The 21,233-nt window shown below is 37.7% G+C and overlaps 2 protein-coding genes across 2 annotated transcripts; both read right to left on the bottom strand.

Moving 5' to 3' along the window:
• Positions 1–891: 891 nt before the first annotated feature.
• zgc:110843 (uncharacterized protein LOC541492 homolog) lies at positions 892–3,176 on the bottom strand. The gene is made up of 3 exons (XM_041990935.1): positions 2,998–3,176; positions 2,145–2,347; positions 892–1,697 (listed from the first exon to the last, which is right to left on the bottom strand). The coding sequence occupies exons 1-3, from the start codon at positions 3,074–3,076 to the stop codon at positions 1,608–1,610; spliced, it is 372 nt and encodes a 123-aa protein (XP_041846869.1). The 5' UTR covers positions 3,077–3,176; the 3' UTR covers positions 892–1,607.
• Positions 3,177–4,082: 906 nt separating this feature from the next.
• On the bottom strand, positions 4,083–19,331 carry ube2d2 (ubiquitin-conjugating enzyme E2D 2 (UBC4/5 homolog, yeast)). The gene is made up of 7 exons (XM_041989992.1): positions 19,051–19,331; positions 17,246–17,309; positions 12,674–12,705; positions 12,395–12,472; positions 12,102–12,207; positions 10,339–10,432; positions 4,083–5,401 (listed from the first exon to the last, which is right to left on the bottom strand). Exons 1-7 carry the CDS (start codon positions 19,072–19,074, stop codon positions 5,356–5,358), a joined length of 444 nt encoding a protein of 147 aa, XP_041845926.1. The 5' UTR covers positions 19,075–19,331; the 3' UTR covers positions 4,083–5,355.
• Between the last annotated feature and the right edge of the window lie 1,902 nt (positions 19,332–21,233).

The following is a 21,233-nucleotide window of genomic DNA, read 5'->3' as shown; positions in this document are numbered from 1 at the left end:
TTAGCGCGACTGTCTTTTATGTAAAACAGTTTATGTGGAGCACATCCTAAACCTGCTATTTTCCTCTTGTGTGTAAAATTATAGTATGAAGCGTTAAAGGCGAAAAACGGAAATAAAAACAACTATCTTTACCGGAAGCTGCCTCATGTGTCCTAATGTTAGGGTTGGGGAACCTTGAGCTCAGTTTTTTGGGTTTATTTTGATGTATGGCCCAAGAAAATATAGAAATTTTAAAAAATAAGAATTAGTAACGAAAAAAAGGTTTAAAATATGAACTAATTTTTACATAATTTACTAAATAAGCACACTTAAAGTTGTTGACAGCTATACTAATTTACCAAAAGTGTGTGGCTTTTAAAGCACGTGCAGGATTAAAAGTATATTTTCCCGTATAGAAATTAAACTGTCCTCTTCTGTGAGCGCACTGTTGAGCTGGCTGATAAAGGTGACTCCTCACACGGGGACGGTGGAGTCCACTCCACCTCTTCTGAGAGTCCTCGTTGCATCTGGCACGCAGCCAGACACCTCGTGCGTGTCTCTGCGTGTGTGTGTGCGTGTCACTATGGGAGCAGGGGCCCACGGTACTACACCGTCTGGCCAGGACCATCCGCGTAAAGACAGCGTCTTCTAGTGGTCAACGCAAATAGTGCTGCATCTTAAAATGGCCACTGGTGTTGGTGGACACTGCAGCACAGCAGCCCCCCGCCGGCCAAGGCCTCTCTCACGCTCACACACACAGATAACAGCCCCCATTGCAGTCACCACACAGAGCTGTTTACTCATTATCCCCGTCCACTGTTAATCCATAAACACAGCGCTCTAGCTCGCTGCAGAGGTGAACTGCTTAACTAAAGTGCAGGAAAGTAAACATTAGTGAAACCTACTTATCAGATCACTCAAGAAGTTTTATTAACAATATACAGAACAATGAATTAAACACACCACAGCCAGTAGAAAATAAATCTAATGAAAAAGCAAAATATATTCTTTGCAATTAGATTTAACCTTTCGATACTGTACACATTACATGAAAGAGTATTCCTCAGCTGTCAGACAGGAACTAGTCAAACAGATTAAATCTCAATTAAATGTCATTAAATTTAAGACAAACATGGCTTCCATTTCTTCTGGTTAAGCAGCGAAAACAAACAAAATAATTTGACGTAACATTCATATGGGTTGCAGATTTAAATGTAAGGCCTTTGCAGAAATCAACGGAAACACTGAACTGATGGAAGCTAAGAACCGGTTTCATGTTTCCACCATCTGTTCCACATCAACAGCAGCAAACAATGAGGGGGCACAGGTGACATCAGGCCACCAAACCAGCAAATGTTTAAACCAGTTAAGGCTGATCCGAATACCACCATGTCTGATTAATGATGGTCAAAGTCCCTTCCTCATCTGCTCTGAAATTATCTTTGCTTTCAAAGTCGTATGAATTGCTGTGGGAACAGTGAGGAGTGCACAAAATTATGAGGAATATCCACAGTTTGTTCTGGCTGCATTACTGTCAGTCACTGTGACACGGCAAGGATAATGATAAAAGATGAGCCAGCCCGGATGGATGAGCAGTCAGGGAGGACGGGATTCTCTGACTCGTGTGATTAAGCATCCTTCTTTTTGATGATGAGCGGTCCAACGTTGTCGCCCGTTTCCTCGTTGTGTTTGGTATGGGCACCGTCACAATAAGGGAACTGCAGGAAGGACAAAAAGAGAGAGAGAGAGAGAGAGAGAGAGAGAGAAAAAAAAACATTTGCTCTTATCAAGTTTCACCACTTTGTAGTTTGTGATATACAGACGTGACATTATCCACATGGTTTGATTGAAGCAGCCTATTAGATTAGCAATGTTACCCACAGCATAAAAAGGAGAGGTAAATAATGGCAATGCTTTTTCTTAAACATCACAATAAAACTGTCCAAGTACAAAACTATACTCTCTGGTTTAAAATAAAGTCTTGAAGACTACAGGAAACACTCACACAGACTTTAAGTTTGATTTTAAAATATAAATTTGGAACAAAACAACTTCTGTCCACTCAGATTCAAAGTGAAGTCAGACTTAAATGTTGTGCTTGTAATACTTCCAAATACATAAGCTGGAGATATCAAATATGGTTATCTGCTGTTTTTTTCTCTAACCTTCTTTGACTTCCAGCAGCGACAGTACACAGCCTTGGTGCCAATGTCCTCCATGTCAAAGCTGTGGACCACCTTGGGACTGTCTTTGCTGACGGACATGTTCACCTGGCTCTTCTTACAGCTGCGGCTGCTCAGGTATTGGCTGACTAAAAAACCTCCGGCCGCTGCGACTACTGCCACTGGCACAGCAACCAGGAAATGTTCTAGAGAGAAAACACATACAGATGCTAAAGTTGTTCTATTTGATCACATTCATGTATAATTAATTAGGTTATTGTCTGTATTTACACAACTTATATTTAACTATTGTTTCTGATTTGCATATTATCAACCAAACGTCCTCATGAGAGACTATAGGGGGAAAAAAAGCTAAGAAATGTGTAATGGTTTCTCAGTTTGACTCCATGAAGTGAAATAGCCTGTTTTAAATAAGGGTTGTGCACTGACAGTCACATGATATAGAGACTTAAGAAAGAAGAAAGAGAGGCCTTGCTGTCAGTTTGGATCAGCAATTTCTGCCATGCTTGAATGGCTAAAAGCATATAAACATACTTCTACTCCCGTAGCTGTAATTACTGGGTCTACACTGAGTAAAGCTGTAAACAAAGCCGTTTCACGCCATCAGCTGGCTCGATAGTTAGCTAGCATGCAGTTAACCAACAAAGGCGGGGCTATTAACAGTAACAATGCAACGAATATAAAACATTTAGTAAACCATTCTCTCAAACAACCATACTACATTTTCTAAACTTGTTTTTAACATCAGGTGGCAGACATGTTCAATCGAGGTTCAGCAGCAGTTATAACACTCGTGCAATGCTAGCAATGATGTTAGCTGGAATTAATACTTTACCTTTGGTTAACCTGAAACCTGAGCTTGGTAATACAGGCACAGGCAACTGTGGCATATCAGGTAAACTTAAACTTGTCATGTTTTGTCAGGACGGCACGCTGTTTGCGGTCAACGTTAAGCGGCAAGGTCAACTGAGTAGCTTATCCAAACTCTGTACACTGCCACAGGCGTCTCAGACGTTACGTCACTGCACAACAACCAATCGGATTGAAGGATTTAGGCTAGAGGAGGACGAAAACTTCAAGTAAAGATTTAAATACCAAAGCACTTCCGGCTTCGCCTTAGCGCCGCTTGAAGACGAACTGTAATAATCTCATGATTTAATTTTGAATTTCTTTATACTTTCCTCGACATTTACAACTTCCTAAGTAGGAAAGGTTTATTTTAAATGTATTTTGACCAGGGAAACCATAATGAAAGGAATATTCCCACACATTAAAGTCTTTTAATCTGCTAAATGTTTGAACACTGGTTATCATCTTTAACTACATTTCGTCTTGGTTTCCTTTCTAGAAGCTATTTCCTCTTCTTTTAAGTCCCTACCTACCACGATGCAAAATATAAATTGGGGTTTGAATTGAAAGTCTTTTTTTCTTTTCTTTGCTTTTAGAAATGCTTGGTATTGTTTTAATGGATTTAATTTTGTTAGGTTTCTAGACACGAGTATTGGCTGTTTGCTTCATGTATTTACTTTCTATTGTGGCGCCACCAGAGGGCGACAAAACGACCTGCTCTGAAGACCTTGAATTTTAAGTACCGTATTTACATTTATAGACTATTGAAAATTTACTAATATACTGAATTTAATCTTTGTATAAACACTTGAGTCCTAAGTTTAGTAGCCACTAAAAACATTGTCTCCATCCCTTAATGTTTAATAGTTTAATTCAAGTCTTCCAATTTATCACATTCCTAATTATTCAAGGAATTTAGTAGCTGCCAGTTTACTATCAAATATGTTATGGAGTAATAGCTGGTGCGGTCATCCGATCAAATTTCAGTATACCACTGTAGTGAATGTGACCAGGCTGATTGTTGCCTGCCCTTCTTTATCATGTTTAAAAGGGCATGAGAATGAGTCAACACAGGAGTCAAAGTTTTTTATTACACAGTTTAATCAACACACAAAGCTCAACGAGCCTCTCAGGTAATTCAATATACAGAGGTTTTGTGCAAGAAGAGTGGGTTCTCCTCGCACCCAGAGCCCAAGCCAGTCCCATAGCCATTTAAGATGTTAGCCGCTAATTTGACAATAGCAAAAGAAAAAGGGGGGGAAGAAATAAAAAGGAAGTAAACTAAAGAATTATGGGGGCAGGAAATAAAAACACAGTTTAAACTAAGAAAAATTAATTGCTTAAATAACTGGTCCAGAACCTCCACTTATGGAATAAAGAAAAGGAGGTGGTAGTGGGGTCACATGAAGATACAGTTGTGCGCGCATATGTGTGTGTGTGTGTGTGTGTGTGTGTGTGAGTGCGTGCGTGCGTGCATGTACAAAGGGGTTCACTTGAGTGAGGGTGAAAGCTGTGTGGTTTGGGATGGAGGGGGGGAATAGGGAAGCATGAGGTGTGTGAAAAACTTCAAGTCCTTTAATAGAATTCAACAGAAGAGCAAAACAGGCCATGTGCATTTTTTCCATTTACACAGCCCACAATGAATTCTGAGTTTGTTTTATAAAACAGAGTGCCCTTTGACTCGCGTGCGAAAACTGCTTTCTTGGATCGTCACCTCTACAGATGGAAATCATTAGGACAACAAAACAAGAAAGGATGCAGAGTGTAAAAATCCCTCCAACTTACTGTCCCCCTTCCCCTTAAAAGAAGATATGGGGAAACAAAGAAAAAGGTCCCCTCAAAATGTTACAGATGCTAAAGAAGGATGCTTTGAGTGATGGTGAGGATGAAGGGAAAAAGGGAGGGTCATCGACAGCCCAACCTGCTTGGTGACAAAATGTAACCGAACACATAAGTCAGGAGATGGGATCACAGACCAGAGGAGGTAGTGGGAGGAAAAAAAATAAGGTAGGGAGGAGAAACGTTTTATTATTTCAAGTTAAAAATATGCACACAGCAGGATGGGCAGGTGAGCTGAGATGGGAGGGGGAAGAAAGCCAAACAGAGAAAGAAACAGGGAGGAGACAAAAAAGGGAGAGAACAAGGGGAGGTGGGGCAGAGGGAGTTTTACAGGTACTCTGGTGAAGGGGAGGCGTGGCTCAAAGAAAGCACTCCAATGGAAACCAACAAGATCTTGTTTTAAACTTTTCATTTGTTTGTATGGTTTTGTGTTTGTTTCTCTTTACGTCTGAAGCTCCCCTAGCCTTACGTCGTAGAGGTGGTTGGCCATGGTTCTACCCCAACACTACATTGCATACTTTTGTGTCCATTCCCGAGCTATTTTGTTGTACCTGCGAACAGACAAGACAGAAAGAAGTGAGCTTTAGAGGTTATAATGAAGCTTAATGTAATATATGAACACGTTTTTATACCATCATGTACAAACAAAACAAAACAAAAAAGAAACTATGGAATTGCAATATACCAATTAATCCTTAACACATGGAATAAATGAGATTAATCAATCTGATAAAACTTTATAACTGTAACTTACAAAAAATAAATGTTTTCTTTAATCCTTAAAAACAATGCAGCCTTAAAATGGTGAATAAAATCTGTCAATCTGCTGAATACGCCGCATTCCAGGCTGTGTATTAACCTAGAATAATCTCAGAGAATAAACCATGATTGGTCTGGTAAAATTATCACTATTTTAACCCTTCAAAAGTTCTACTGTTTGATAGAGCAAAATACTATAAATAAATTTTATTAAAAACTTGTGGACGTAAACCTGCCGGAGTCATCTTTACTACCTGGTTTGGGTATAACGGACCAGAACCAAGTCTTTGTTAACATCACTGTGTCAAGTTTTGATAATTTCACTATTGTTACTTCATATCTAAAACCAGTGTTAAAAAAAGAAAAAAAGAACATTGATTCTTGTGATTATTAGGAAAAGGAAAAAAAACATTCTCTTGCTTTTTCTTAGCACCAACTTTAAAAGGGATAAAGTGATAAACATCTTTTCCTCATAAGAAATAAGCTCCTGACTCACCCGTATGTCATCTGAAATGAGAACGGACTTGCTGGAACTTTAGGAAATCTTTATTTCCATTCCAAGAATTCCAAGCCTTTTTTCTTTTTGCTATTTTTGGTCTGCCAGTTTGTTTTTTTTTATGTAAAAATGCATGAAGAAGCTCAACTTTGTTGATCCAGTCAACACCCAGACATCATTATTATTATAACATTCATTTCCAGGACAGCCTCAGCTGTCAGATTGTGAGGCTAAAATGATGTAAAATGAATGTATGAATAGATGTAGCAGCATAAAGGCCGACCAGAAGAAGAAAGCAGAATTTATTACTAACAGAACTTTGTAGAAATAACATACAGATCTACAGTGACCAAACCTTTTCTCATCTCATCGTTCTCTCAAGTCTTAGCTTTCAAATTAAAAAATACTGGAAGTGAAACAAACACACAACAAATTTACATTTTTTCCTCCAGGAGTTGTTTTTCCTATTTACAGTTATTTATGCTACCATTTATCTTCTATCCTCACAAAACCAAGTCAGCTGTTGTTTTTCGCCACCATGCATCAAAAACATCTTGTTGGCTTTTTCCAGCCAAAGAGGAGCATTAATTTTCTTTCCAGTCAGAACTTTCTGCTCACTTGTTGGTCTTTGGCTGTTCCTGATTTCAATTTCAATCTAATTGGTCAAAAGTTTGAAAACAAATGGCTTCATCAGAATATCCAATAAAGAGATTTGGTTTAGCAACATACTACGGATATCAATTTTTTTTCTGATGAAAATGTGATAAATGGTGTTATTGTGGATTTACTGGGTTATCAAACTCAAATACACAGCGAAAATAATTTCCTCATCAGAACAATGAGAATGCCCTGTAACAGGAAGAGGAAGAATGCAAAAATTTAAACGGCTTCTTACATTTTCTTTCATAACAGCCTCACTGTCTCCACACAGAAGACTCGGCTTTGTCCTTTACATCCGCAAACATATTCTCTGTTTTTAAAGTCCGCTTTTCATTTAACCTTTTCTTGGGGGAGAAGCGTTGTTGACGAAGGTAACCAGCTCAGTCAGGTTGCTAGCGAACGAGCCAGGTATGCGCTCGCGACCATGATTGATGCGCTAACGTGCTGGCAGTGCATTGTGGGACTTGTAGTATTACAGTGGTGCGTGCACGCTATCAGCAGGCCAGCTCTGATAGTGATTAGATGTGATCATGCTGGCCAAAAATAATTCATTCATGGGCCGGATGTGGCCCGTGGGCCTTGAGTTTGACACACATAATATAGTCTCTGAATAAACACTACATTTTGTGGATGGATTGTAAACCTCCTGGACAGGACATAAGTGCCTGGAAAACTTACAAAGACCACCTAAAGGGTAACTATCCATCTCAATTTACCCCACAGAGAAATGGGTGACAATATAACCGATGGGGATGTAAGGAGTCTCAGCAGGAGCCTCTCTTCACCCATGTTCGTTGTCTGCAGTCTTTCTGCTACGTATCAGACATTTGGTTCAAATTTAAATGAAACGGAGGCTCTTCAGGTGATGGAAGGACGGGAATAAAAACTGTTTGACAGTACTGTCATTTTAAAAAGACGAAAACCAAGATTCTGCAGAGTAAAGGACCATATGTCAAATCCAACTTCGCTTCTTTCCGTCTAACCATTAATGTGAATGTATGTAGGTCAGGCCGAGGAATTTATATAAAAGAGAATTTTACAGAACAGTCATAGGTGGCTCATTCAGGAATGAAGCCAGCACGGTTCAGTTTCCGATGAAATGATGAATGGAAGTGCCTCTGAAGGAATATACGGCGCACCGGTCACACCAAATGTATAGAAATCTGCAGCTTTTAACTTTTATGAGAAAAATAGCTTATTTCCATTTATAGCTGCAAGCAGAGGAGGGAAAACAGAAACGCGATTGTAAGGCTAAGCATAAAAATTAAACAAAATGTATTAATTTTCAAGAGCGGTATCAAGAAACGCTCATTCAAAAAGATGTTTCCAAACTTTTTACAACTGCAGTATGATGAGAAACCTTGTTCTCTATATTCAGCATCACTGGATTATTCATGGTGAAGCTGAGACAGAGAGCTATGATGGTATTTTCCCATACAGTGGTGTACGGTTTGACTCAGCAGTAGTACAGTAGTATCTCCTTACGGTGGGCTGGATTAACTCAAGCGTGTGAGCTTATTACATTACAATGACGCAGCAGACTCTTTTATCTGAAACAACTTACAAGTGACGAGTATAGAAGAGATACTGCGCTGAAAGAGTTTGTCTTAGTTCAGAAGGGTCTTAATATCTTTATCAAGTGATAATTTGGACCGAGCGCTACGGCGCTCAACTCTGGTCATCAGAAGCAGGATGGATCTGTAAATCCACACAAACATGCTCTTGTATTTATTAGTAATACATGCCATGCCATCCGTATGAACCCAGGAGACATCTGTGATTTAAGTCTGAAACTGAGTGACAGACTTTAACATGACTTGATGGGAGGAGGAAGTTTGCTCCTGTAGAAAGTTGTTTAACCCACAGGTGATGATCCTCTCCGACCAATCAGCACTCTGCAGTGTTTCCATGTCACTGTATAGAATCAGCTCACATGGAAGCTCAGCTGAAGTAATATTAAAGTAGTACTGGACAGTATCAGGTATGTGGTAGTACATGTAATGAAATGCTAAAAAACGAAGTGAGCTGTACCGTACTACGTAATGGAAAGCAGCAGGTACTCAAAGCCAAAATCCAAATATTAAGCGATGAGGTTTTTGAAAACAAAGCTTAGCAAAACTCCACCCAAACCGGTTGTGTGTTGTGTGAATAGACCCTTTTCTTACATTTCCTACTTTACACGTGCATCCACATATCTGCTTCCGAAGGGCAGAAAGCACGGCCGTAAAGCAAACTAGGTTTGTGTCTGTCTTTACCAAGAAATTAACAATCAGGAAATCAGGAAGACACACAAACAGGGAATATGTTTTTACCGGTTTCAAGTGAACAGCCTGGGTTGGTGTGATTGCCCGGACAAAATGGAAGGCGAGGCCCTGGCACCAGGTCTGCAGTGCAGACTCTTTTCTGGTTGAGTATCTGATAACCCCAAAGATGTGGACTACCGCCCATCAGTAAACATGAAGGTGGAGTTTAGAAACAGTGGCCAGAGGAGGTGGCAGCATGAGTCCATCGCCATGAAATTGTCAAGGTCTGCACCGGCGGCCATCATTGTCCGACAATTATTAAGGTTTACATGGACAAATATGTCATCTATCTGGTTCAAATCACTCTGACCAGAGATTCCCGCTTACGTGTTTATATGAATGCTAGATAAAGTGATCTGATCAGGGGCGTGTTTACACAATGGAAAGATTTAATACGATTGTTACGCAAGATAATCGTCATTCAGTGTCCAAAATACCAACGAAGGAACACTGAAATCCACTGGTAGATGGCGGCGCTAGCTCTGTCAATGAAAAATCGTGACCAGAACTTTTTTACATTAATCCACTAAAGCTGCTCCTAATTTCAGGTGTGCAGAAAATTCTACTCCATTCATAAACAGCTTGAACAAAATCTTCTAAATTGTGGGAATTTTCCCCCTGTAGTAAAACATTGCTATTTGAACCTTTTGCAAAACAGATGTGGCCTACCACAGAAGCACAACAATGCACGGACATCTAAAAGGAAAACATCCTGGGGCTCTCAGACCTCAAAACAATAAGACAGCAGTGTGTGTATTTAATGCGATCACTTGTGTCAGGTGGTTGGTTGGCATCAGTGCCTGGAAATCGTCACTGCACAATTACTTTATGTTTGAAAACAATCTCAAAGTTAAATGAGTCTCCAGTGAAGCTAGATAATGCAGGCGGGTTTTAAATTAGACTAGGACTGTAGACTGAGAACCGGCAATTAATCAAATTGAATAAAAACAAGTTAAACTTTAGCAACAATGCTCCCGTTTTGTTTTCTGTAATAAACCCAGTGTAAATCTTTCCTAGGGGCACACGTTTGTCACTAAAACCCAAAACTCCCTCATGACCGATGTAGAAAATCCAAATGGTTAAGGATTACATGCATAGCTTCACTACAGGTTTATTTTGATCTTATTTTTGCCTTGATTTACATTTTACATGGTTTTGTTCACATATTGCATGTTTTGATGTTTTGCATACTTTTAGTGTTCAGCACTTTAGTAAATACCTACTGTTTTTTAGCTTATATTCCATAGAGAACAGCTTGGAAACAACTTACTTTTCCCTGTCCGTCTTGTAGATGCGGGCGATCTCGGGTACTAAGGGGTCGTCCGGGTTTGGGTCGCACAGCAGGGAGCAGATAGACAGGAGAACTAAAAAATGGACAAAGGTTAAGAAGTTGGAGGCATTTTATGTGTAAGTGGATGGTCCTCAGATAGTTGGGGTTGTGTATGTGTCATTGCTATAGAATAGATAGTAATACATTTAGCAGAGACTTTAAAAAGACTCATGCATGAAAGCACAACACTATCAGAGTGAACATAAGAGGTAAAGCTAACATTTAAAGAAAACTCCTCTGAGAGAACTGCCAGATTTTAGGAAGTATTTTCAGTAGAAAGACCAGACTAATAAATTTTGTTTTAACCCTGTAAAGCACTGTGTTGCCCTTAACTTTTGGTAATGCTTTCATTGGTCACATGACTCTCAGGAGGCCATATTGAAACCCTTTTAGGTGGACCTTTTCAAAAGAAGCAGCTTTGCCATTTTACTCAACGAAAAGGGTCTAAAAACAATTTCCTTGCCTGTTTCTCTCTGGAATAAAAATGAAAAACCTGCAATACAATGAAATTAAAACTTGCTAAAATACAACTGCTGCACCGAGTCAACAACATACTTTTATGGAAAATGTTGCTGTACGGCAACATTGAACCATCATGGATTAAACATGGCTGCATGTAATGTAGGAATTGTGTATTTAGGTATATTGAGTGTTCAAAAGCAGATCATCATAATTTTGTTCTGATCTTTATAATTCAACAAAGATAAATTTTATGTTGGTTCAGTAACATCAAAGTTCAGGCTGTTATTATGTTCTGTAGGCCATAGTCTGCTATTACAATGAGCCTTAATTTCTGACCATTTCCACACATTTTCTCTATAAAATAAATTCAGCCACATTTTCTGCCTCTAGAAGGACAACGGTAGAAATCACACTTCCCGTTGAGCATAGTGAAGATGAATTGCTCCGTAAGCAATGAGCAGCATCATCACAAATGATGGCAACGCATGTCAGGAAAGACACAGAAACTCATTAAAATGAATCAATGATGATCAAACGCCAGAATCTGACTCCAGTTTCTTGCTCAGCAAATGGCTGTGATCTTTGTTTGGATTCATAGTTTGTGTAAAGTTTGAAAAATTCTAGACATTAATTTTAAAGTCCTGTTCCACAATGGTCCAATGCTGCCTCCAGACAACAGTCAGACATTAAATCTTTTAAAAGATTTACTTGTATAGTGCTTTTACCTTAAAAAACTGATGTATTCTAATTTCAAGTTATTTAATATTTTCCATATTTCTAAAATAAATGTTGATTAAATTGAAAAAAGGTCACTTTTTCTTATGGCACAATGCTGCATAAAGGCAACGAAGCCCAAAACTTACAAAAAACAAGTAAATACTCAAGCAATATCCAAATATCTCCATATTTAAATGAATAAAATATGCTCACTGTAATTAGCACACTTATCATTACTATATAGCTCCATTATAAACATATTGTTCTTTAAAGGGAATACTGAAGTTTATACTGAGTAGCATTATTATAATAATAAATCCCTATTGTTAAATTATAATGTAATGCCATATGGTCATTATTAAAGAACATGACTGTTATTTATAATGACTATTATATCTGTAGTTTAATAGGGTAAGAAGAAGGGGTGGGGTTTCGTTTTGTCAAAAATGACAATCCTCAGATACTAATCGATACTAAAATTTAGCATCTAGTTAGATATTGTGCATTTATAAAAAAGCACCTACCTTTGGAGATGGTGAGAGCTGGAGACCACTGTGATCGCAGGATGTCAAGACAAATGCTGCCGTTGCTGTTGATATTTGGGTGGTAGATTCTTGTGGTAAATGCAACCTGAAGGCAGAAAGAGAGAAAAAATTTGCAGGAGTAGGGGTAAGAAGGGTTGCAGATACAAGCACAACAGGAAACTGAATGATGTACAGCTGTTCCATGTTTGAGCAGGCAAGATTAGCTCTGTGTGGCTCACTCTTGGTTTATTTACATACGTTTCTTTTTATATTTGTTTCTGATTCTTTCTTACCTTTGGCGGTTTAAAGGGGTAGTCTGTGGGGAAGTGTATGGTCAAGAAGAAAACCCCGCTCTGGTAAGGACTGTCATTCTAGTGCACAGAGTCAAACATATTTTGATTTAAAGATATTAGAAATGCATGCAAACCAAAAGCAGCTTAACATTAAATGCGAGGAATCCTCAAAACTCAATGCTGGTTCCCTAAAAGCTGAAATTCTCTACCATCAAACTGATAAATATAAATGTGAATTTACAGTATGAAGTAAAGCAGTAAGGTCAGAGGTGTACTTACAGGTCCCATTATTGTGGCTTGCCAGTGAAACACTGAAACAAAAAGACAGACAGTGATTATGAACCAAGAACACACCGTGTGCGTGAGAAGTGTTAAAATAATGCCAGACGAAGTGCATTTATTTCTACAGCTGAGTAACAGGCTCCGGCATAATATTCGGCTAAGGACAACTAGCCCTTTTGTTTAAATTCTAAATAATCTGGGTTCACATATCGGTAATAGACAAGTATAAAGACACACACTGCTGTCAAGGTAATTATTTTGTACTAGAAACAGAAACAATTAAAACTTGGAACCAATTAAAGAAGTCCAAGTGAGCATCCCGTTGAGGTGAGAACTAGTAAATAAATTAGGAAGAAAAAAGTAAATGAATAAATAAAATAAAGACAGAAAGCAACAACAATTATGCAGAAAACACTGCTGTTCATGGTAAAGTGGTTTATTTGATGTTGGATGGCAGGAAATGACACGTTCGAAGCAACACGGTTACCACGGTTTTCTTCCCATGGTGTGTTTCAGTGTTACAAAAAGGTGCTACGTGCTAGAGATGCACAAATATGGAGTGTCACACCTGAAACACAAATCTAAAGGTGGTAATTAAGTTCTTTCCATTTTATTTAATCTGTAAATGATCTGATTTATGAGAATTCTTGAGCTGTCAGACTTCCTCATGACAAAACATGTATCCTGGTGTGTAATAGTCCCAGTTGTCATTCATTACCGGATATGTGCTTTGATTATTTACATGCAACATCTCTTAAGACCTGCACATTTTTATCAGAATAAAATTATTCCTAGAAAAAAAACAATCATAGTAAAACCTTTTTTGGGGTTAATAACAAATGATATAGTAAAGTGCTGGAGCTCACCAATCTTATGTAAGCACATTTACTCCCGTCAGATATAATCAAAAAGTGATCCCACGTAAACACAAACCAACGTACTTCCTTAACCATTAACATCAGAAGATGTTTTTTTTCCAGATGAAGGTGTTCGTCCATGTTACATAACACATCTGATGTTATCAAATATTACTTTCACTTTCACAAGCATTGTGATTTTATTTATTTGCATATGACATTCTCTCTGGAATACATTAATGAATACATAAAATATAATAAATAAAACAATGTTGAGTAAAAACATAAACACCAGGACTCTACTCATACCCTAAAACCAACTTGTAACCACTGGAAGAATAAAAAGCATTAATGATGACAGAATCAAATCATTATTTAAGGCTCATATGCAACCTATTCTTTTAAAATGCATAATTATAAACACATTTACATTTGTGATTTGAATGGTTTTAGAAGTTGTTAATATGAATTGTTGCTAAACAATAAATAACTATGTGAACATGGGACTGTCTTATAATCAGAGTGCGTGTCACAACCTGCAGACATCTCAAACCTCAAGCATGAAATGCAGCTGTTCACTGTAAAAATATTTAATTAAATCTCCAAAAAATATACATGAAGCACGCAAAACAACTCCTCTTTTCGGTATGTGTACATTAAAACAAGTGTCCAAACAGTCAAGAAAGTGCACACACCAATTAACTTTCATGATTAAATTTTAACAGAAATATAAATTCAGTACATCTTAGACTTCTGGGCATTTCAGTGGAGAGATCTGAAGATGGTTCCCTCTTATAAGATGATTGCACACATGAAGTCCACTGAGAAGGCTCATTTTGACGAAAACAAGGCTGTGGCTTGTTGTCATCCATCAGTTGCAATTTAATGGCATTTTGCTTATTGATCTTGGAAATCTGAATTTGAGAAGCAGGTTAAGTGCACTTCATAACTAAAAGAAAGGCTGCTGCGTTTTGCTGGTATGATTCATCTCATCTACACGCATGAACCAAATCTTGGGAGCAGATAAAACTCTGGTGCCGTTTGGTCCTCTTTAAACAGACCCTGGTCTAATTCCACAGATGGTAAGGTTTGTCTGGAGCAGTGTGAACGCACATTCGTATTTCGGTGTGGGCCAAAGAAGCAAATTCTGGTCCGGTTGATAATCTGGAGTCTCGGTTCACTTGCAAGTGAATCCTGGTGCAGTTTGCTCACAGTGTGTAGAACCGGATCACCCAGCGAACCTGAGAGGAAGTGATGCAGGACGCATGATAGCCCAACATCCTGCTGCTAATACTGGACAGATTCTGGTGAAAACTGTATTAGATTTGAACACCAAAGTTAAAACAGAAACTTCAAGACTGCATAAACTTGGTGTTGCTCTGTTGTTTACTTGCAGTTAATCAATTGCATTTTCAGTCCTGGTCAATCAATCAGCAACATTTTCTTCCTCTTCCTGCTTTTTTTTCCCCTTTCTTCCTTCCTTTCTTGTTCAGTGGTTGTTTCAGGAATATAGCCTCTAGTGAGCAGTTGTTGCAACTGCATTATTTTGTCCAAGCATTGGGTCTGCTTAAGGTGAAAGCAAACCAAATAAAAGCAAGATGCAAAGTTTTTCAGAATTTCTCCCCACTATCAAACCAAGTCTCCAGACTCTCCTGGTGTGAATGCACCCTTTGTCTTAGTAACTCACAGTGGGGGGAAGAAAAAAAACCTACACGAGCAACATGCTTGCAAATGTTAGCAAAAGGAGGAGTGATAGCCTAGTGGTTAGAGAAGTGGACTTGGAGCTGGAGAACTCCAAGTTCTCCCCATGCACCAAAAACATGGCAGCCAGTTGCTCTCTAATGAATCTAGAGATAAGTCAAGTGCAGATGCTAATTTCCCCATTGGGATTAATTATCATTATTAATATGATTATTAATGTGGTTGGGTGACAATTCTGCAGGCGGATAGGTGATTACAGGTAGTTGTGACTTATTCATAACACTCATTTAGAAAATGCTTTTATCCAAATTACCTTACAATTGAGGGGCACACTGAACGGGGGGCAACATGGGTTTAGAGTATACCTAACACACTGAATTGTAGACTGGGGAAATTGGAGACTGAACTAGCAACCTTCTGATTCAAAGATGATCTGTCAAGAGAATTCTCTGTTCAGAACATTATAACAGAGCCTCAGACATTTGGTTTGGGTTGTATAAATTTATTGAATTTAAGCTTGAACAAGTCGTTGGAACCGATTAGAGTTTACTAAGAAGTTTTATGCATTATATCTTAAGCATCCTGTAATGCACGGCTATTCAGTTTGTCTCTATGAGAGCCACAATCCAGCAGGTTTTCCTTGTATGAGTCATTGTGATAGGCTGTTCGATCAATTTAATTTCATTCAGATGTGTTGGAGCAGGGATACATGGAAAACACGGTGAACTGTGGCGCTCGTACAACCGAATTGAGAAGCCCTGCTCAAAGTACAGCTGTTTGGAAGTTTGTCATTATTTAAATTATGCAAAGCGGGTCTGAATGTGAGTATTTACACAACTAAAAACTTTTAATGTTTACAAAGATATGTTTACATTCGTCATGGTTACATGATTTTTTTTTTTTTTAATTCTGAACTAATTTGTGTTTATTTAATTGATTAGAGATTTTAATAGATTTTAATGTATAAGTTATTATATGTCTTGTGTCTGTTTTTTTTAGGGGGTTTTATGTTTTATGTATTTGGAGAGCTGAGCAATCTCGTTACACTTCTATGTGTAATGACAATAAAGGCTTTGAATTGAATTGAATAAAGGGGAATTAAAATGCTTATGTAAATGTGGCCACTATGTATAAGACTTATTTAAGCCACATGTACTTTTATTAACTTAAAACAGATTTAAATTAATAGAGGAATAGGAAGTGTATGAGTAAAAAAATAATAAAACAGTTTCAATAAAAGAAAATAGAAGTCAAATGAGAATTTCAGAGGATGTAAAATAATTTTCTTTTCCATTAAACCAGTTGGGTATTTCCTTCATCCGTCAGCAAACCAACAAACCAACAAGAAAATGCTGAGCTACTTCCTTACTTTAGTGAAATACAATGGACTCGTTTGGTTTTACATGTATTTACCTCCCTTACAAAAAAAGACCTGTGCTTCAAAGCTTTGTGTGTGTGTGTGTGTGTGTGAGAATGACTTCAGGTCTGTGGTTGAAACCACTGAAGCTTAGTACATTTGGTACATTTTAACATGCCAAACAACCATAACACCTAGTCTGAAATGAGAAATAGCAACACTATTTGATATATTTCTTAATTGATTTTTTTTTAAAATAAATACTTATTCTAATAATTAATTAAATAAATATGCTGACCATTTAAACTTTACAAAAAGTGGATTTTAGGTAGGGGAGATGTTACCCACATGACTGTCCACATGAACAGTCACTTCTACTTCTATAGGAAAAACACATACACCAATACCGACATGAATAATCACAATATACACTGTTAAAAATTTGCTCTCTCTTAATTTCTCCCTCGTAAATGCTTTAGACTTCTGGTTTTCATCAGGTCAACTTCACTATATTGTTTTTACTCTTTGTCATTGAAATTAATAGAAAAATATGCATTGTGTATGTTTCTTTTGGATTCGGTGGCATTTTAAATGCAGCATCAAAGTAGCTTTGCAGCTGGATGGAGGTGCAGTTTTTGTTTAGTGTTAACTTACTGTCATCTCCTACTGGTCCTGCAGAACACTGGGCTGGAGGGTCCCGTGCCAGATCATTCAATTCCTAGGAAATAAATTAATAAATACGTAAAATCTCAATGTCAACATGTATTTCGGAAACACTTATCTAAATAATACAAAAAATAAATTAACTTAAAAAAAATCTCAACTGGTAATGTGAACACAAAAGTTGCCACCCAAGACAAATAAATAAAAAAGTAAGTAAATGAATAAATAAACTGCTACCAATGAACTGATAATTTATTCCAACATCCATTCACAGGTCTACTGTGATTCATCTTTCTATCTTGATTGAACCACTGTTTATATGTTGCTCAAAAGCAAAATATTACTGCAACTGCTACAAATTCTCGTTGCAACAGTATTTCCCTCTGACATAACGCTACTGTAGCGTCGTAAGCTTTGGTTATTGCAGTGGCCGCTGTTACGTAATACTGTTTCTCCAGGTATAGTGCATGTAGCAGCCAAACTCAGATCAGGATACAAATACAACAGGGGTTTTGTTGATGCAGACCGTTCTAACAGGCAGTCTGGCCAACTGGGTACCTTAATGCAACGTTGTGGTGGAAAGGCTACTTTAGCTTACATGCTAGCTGCCCAGGTTCGACAACCGCACAAGTATGTCTAGTACAACAAATGCCGAATAGGCTGGTAAGCCATATTACAATAAAAGCTAACGTTATTGAATGAATTAATAACAAAGAGACGAAATAATCAATTTCGTTAACACAATCCAACAAGCTAAAATATAACGATGTACTGTTTGCCAGCTATTAGCAACATGTCATCAAAGGCGACCATGGCGCGGGGCCCGTTTTAAACACAACGACAAACAGCTAACATTATCTAACCAATGAACATGTCCTTATTTGCCTATCATTTTCACTCAACACGTAATAATACTGTCAAACACTAAGAATAACATGGCTAGTGTGTTAACTGAAATTCACACAGTTGGTGCATTACATTGATAATATTTAGACAGATAAAACAAGGAGCAGATGCACGCTAGCTTGGGCTTCATCAGTCGTCTCTGAGCTGCAACATTTCAGTTTATATAAATAAAATATAGAATATTGAAATGATTAGGGGCAAATTAATGGCTTGTTGCTAAATAAAACAACACACGTCCTCATATATTAATGTACCGTTAGCATTACGCCTAGCTAGTTAACAGATATCTGTCAAATCGAGTTTGTAAGCTCGAGACTTAATATTTTGTCAGGCAGGCAGACTGTTATATGTTGATGATATTAATGACGTATCACACAGCACATCATATAAACCATTGTTTGCCACTAAACTGGAACATTATAAATACAGTTAGCTAGCCTGACAGAATCTCTTAGCTTATTTAAGTTAGCCAACTACCGGGATAACGTTGGCCAACAACAGCTAACTTACAACTAATATCATTAACTTGTGATACCAGTACTAACTTAGACAAACGGTTGTAAGAAGTATTAAATGAAAGGGGGGTGGATCTACACATAATATGACATTATGGAAAACATCCATGAACAGGTAACTTAGTCAACGGCTGAGTTGGCCCTTTTCTAGCGGCACTAGTGAACGGAGAGGCGGCGCACTGCTGCTCTGACCCCCGTCATTAGCTATTCACAGATCCTTAGCTGGTAGATGAAAGTCAGACCAAGTTATTTGGTCAATATTCCAAAATGAATCCCAGTAAAATATACAAACAAGACAATCATCCGATGGGCAACCTTGTGATAAATTCTGTGACAAAACTGCGAAATTCTGGGCCTCGTCGTTCACTTCCTTACCTTGTGAATTCTTTTCAGAGCCATTGTTGTGCTAGCGCTTCTGTCAGGGAAAACGTGCGATTAAAATGGCGATTGATACCGCTGTCCGTTGGTGAATACTACGACTCAGGTATTCATAAAACACCGTCTCTGTACACAGAACTCACTGGTTGCTAACAAATCGAACCACCAAAATAAATTTGAGGCAAAACTGAAAGATAGAAGGGGTAGAACCGCGGTCCTTCCTCCTACTGCAGCGGCTACCAAATCACTGCGGCCTGTGTTCTGTCAGCAGCAACGAAGACAGCACTTCCGGAGAGGTCTCTTTACATTACAAAGTTAACGTTCATCAGTCAGTCAGTCAGTCAGTCAGACAGACAGACAGACAGAGAGAGAGAGAGAAAGAGAGAGAAAGAAAGAAAGAAAGAAAGAAAGAAAGAAAGAAAGAAAGAAAGAAAGAAAGAAAGAAAGAAAGAAAGAAAGAAAGAAAGAAAAATTAAAAGTGTGAAACTAAGGGAAATTAAATGATTGAACTTGATATGACAACAACAACAACAATAATAAGAATAAGAATAATAAATCAAGAACAAATAATAATTGTAGAAACTTATAAAAGGCATCTGCATTGGGCAGGATGAGTTTGCTGGTCTTTATTGCATCCGAAAAATCCTCTGACTGAACACACTTTGTTGTTCAATCTTTTCACAATCAGCTCTAGAGGCTTGAGTAGTAACCAGTGTACCGAAGTGTATCAGTCTCATTGCTCAGAGTTGCATTTCCAGCAGTCTGTTGTCCAGTTGAACATTGAGGTACCTGCAAGTCTTCCATCCCCTCTGCACCCAGTGTGTGTATTTTTGATCTTATTTCTGGTCTTACAATCCACAGCTCTTTTGTCCTGCTTACACTAATGGAGCACTAGTGGTGTTGTAGGTGTGTAAAAATGAACAGATGCAGATAGAGATAAATTCCAGAGTAGGAAAGGTAAATTAATTGGAAAAGAATTGAAGCAGAGAACAGGGGCGCCCATGGTCAGCCACAGCTAAAAAATATATATTTTAATACTAGAACAAAGCTAGATATCCACACAACTGTTGAACTTTCCCTTAACTCTATCTAATGTTGAAAAGGTGCTGTACGGGTCTTTGGGACGACGGGCTTGTTCCTTCCTGGAGCTACAACCTCGAGGCTCTGAGCTTTATTTTCACCTGACTGCTGGTGAGGGGATACATTGTGTTAGGATCCATGATCGAGATGCATGGTGATAATGCATGATGAGTGTAAGGTCTGTGTATCTGGAGGCAGAGAAGGAGAATGTTAAATGTTCTCCTGAGCTGAATCTGTTGAATGGAGTCTGAAATCACAGTAATGCATTTACTAACATAACACTTTAAAACATAACCAGTTTGAAAAACATGTCACTATGCCTTTTGAGTGTAACATATAAATGGCTAAGTAGTATGGATGACATGTAATGAGGGAGGTCTAAACAGATTACAAAATACAAATAACTATAATCAGATAAGATTGCATTTGAGAACAAAGGAAAGTTACTAGGTAAAAGCAGGATTCATTGATTAATGTTTGGATTTTATCTTAAGAAAAAAAGAATAAAAACTCCAGGGGTTGTGGTTTTGTTAAAGACGTACTAGCACATTTTCATTTTAAACATTATTTATGGATTTTTATTTTATTTTCATATACAGTGAAATGGAGGATGAGCTTTCTGAAAATATGTTCTACTTGCATTTCAGTATTAATGATTCACCAAAGTTACGGAGGAAGGTGTATTTCTAGTGCAAAGAGTCCTTTATTTATGTATCATTTAACAGTTTAAACTATGTTTGAGTGAAAATAATTATTCACAAGAGAAATGCAATCACAGAATAAAAAAAAACATCTGAACCACATCTTTACCATCTTTGCGGATCCAGAATTTAAACAGACTGTATTTCACTTCCATTAAATACATGAATGAATGAATGAATAAATAATGAGAAAAGCACAAAAAAATAAATAAATAAACCCAACCTCCCCACACAAAACAGTAAGGAAACAAAAACAGAAAAGTAAATCATAAATAAAACTAAGAAAAAGAAAGAAAGAAAGAAAGAAAGAAAGAAAGAAAGAGTTATGATCCACCTGAGTTTTCTGTTTATCGGCAAAATAATATATTTATTCTTCATCTATATTTTATTCATTTTTAT

Source organism: Melanotaenia boesemani, chromosome 7 (assembly GCF_017639745.1).
Source record: "Melanotaenia boesemani isolate fMelBoe1 chromosome 7, fMelBoe1.pri, whole genome shotgun sequence".
Taxonomy (NCBI): Eukaryota; Metazoa; Chordata; class Actinopteri; order Atheriniformes; family Melanotaeniidae; genus Melanotaenia; species Melanotaenia boesemani.
This window is presented reverse-complemented; position numbering and strand designations above follow the sequence as displayed.

What these genes read in the sequence shown, in the direction of transcription:
- ube2d2 (XM_041989992.1), bottom strand. Translation starts at nt 19,074, where the DNA reads ATGGCTCTGAAAAGAATTCACAAG. An exon ending in CTCTGAAAAGAATTCACAAG is followed by an intron (nt 17,310 to 19,050) that starts GTAAGGAAGTGA and finishes TTTATTTCCTAG; the next exon opens with GAATTGAATGATCTGGCACG. An exon ending in TACAAGACGGACAGGGAAAA is followed by an intron (nt 5,402 to 10,338) that starts GTAAGTTGTTTC and finishes GTCTGTTCGCAG; the next exon opens with GTACAACAAAATAGCTCGGG.
- zgc:110843 (XM_041990935.1), bottom strand. Translation starts at nt 3,076, where the DNA reads ATGACAAGTTTAAGTTTACCTGATATGCCACAGTTGCCTGTGCCTGTA. An exon ending in AGGTTTCAGGTTAACCAAAG is followed by an intron (nt 2,348 to 2,997) that starts GTAAAGTATTAA and finishes TTTTCTCTCTAG; the next exon opens with AACATTTCCTGGTTGCTGTG. An exon ending in GCTGCTGGAAGTCAAAGAAG is followed by an intron (nt 1,698 to 2,144) that starts GTTAGAGAAAAA and finishes TCCTTCCTGCAG; the next exon opens with TTCCCTTATTGTGACGGTGC.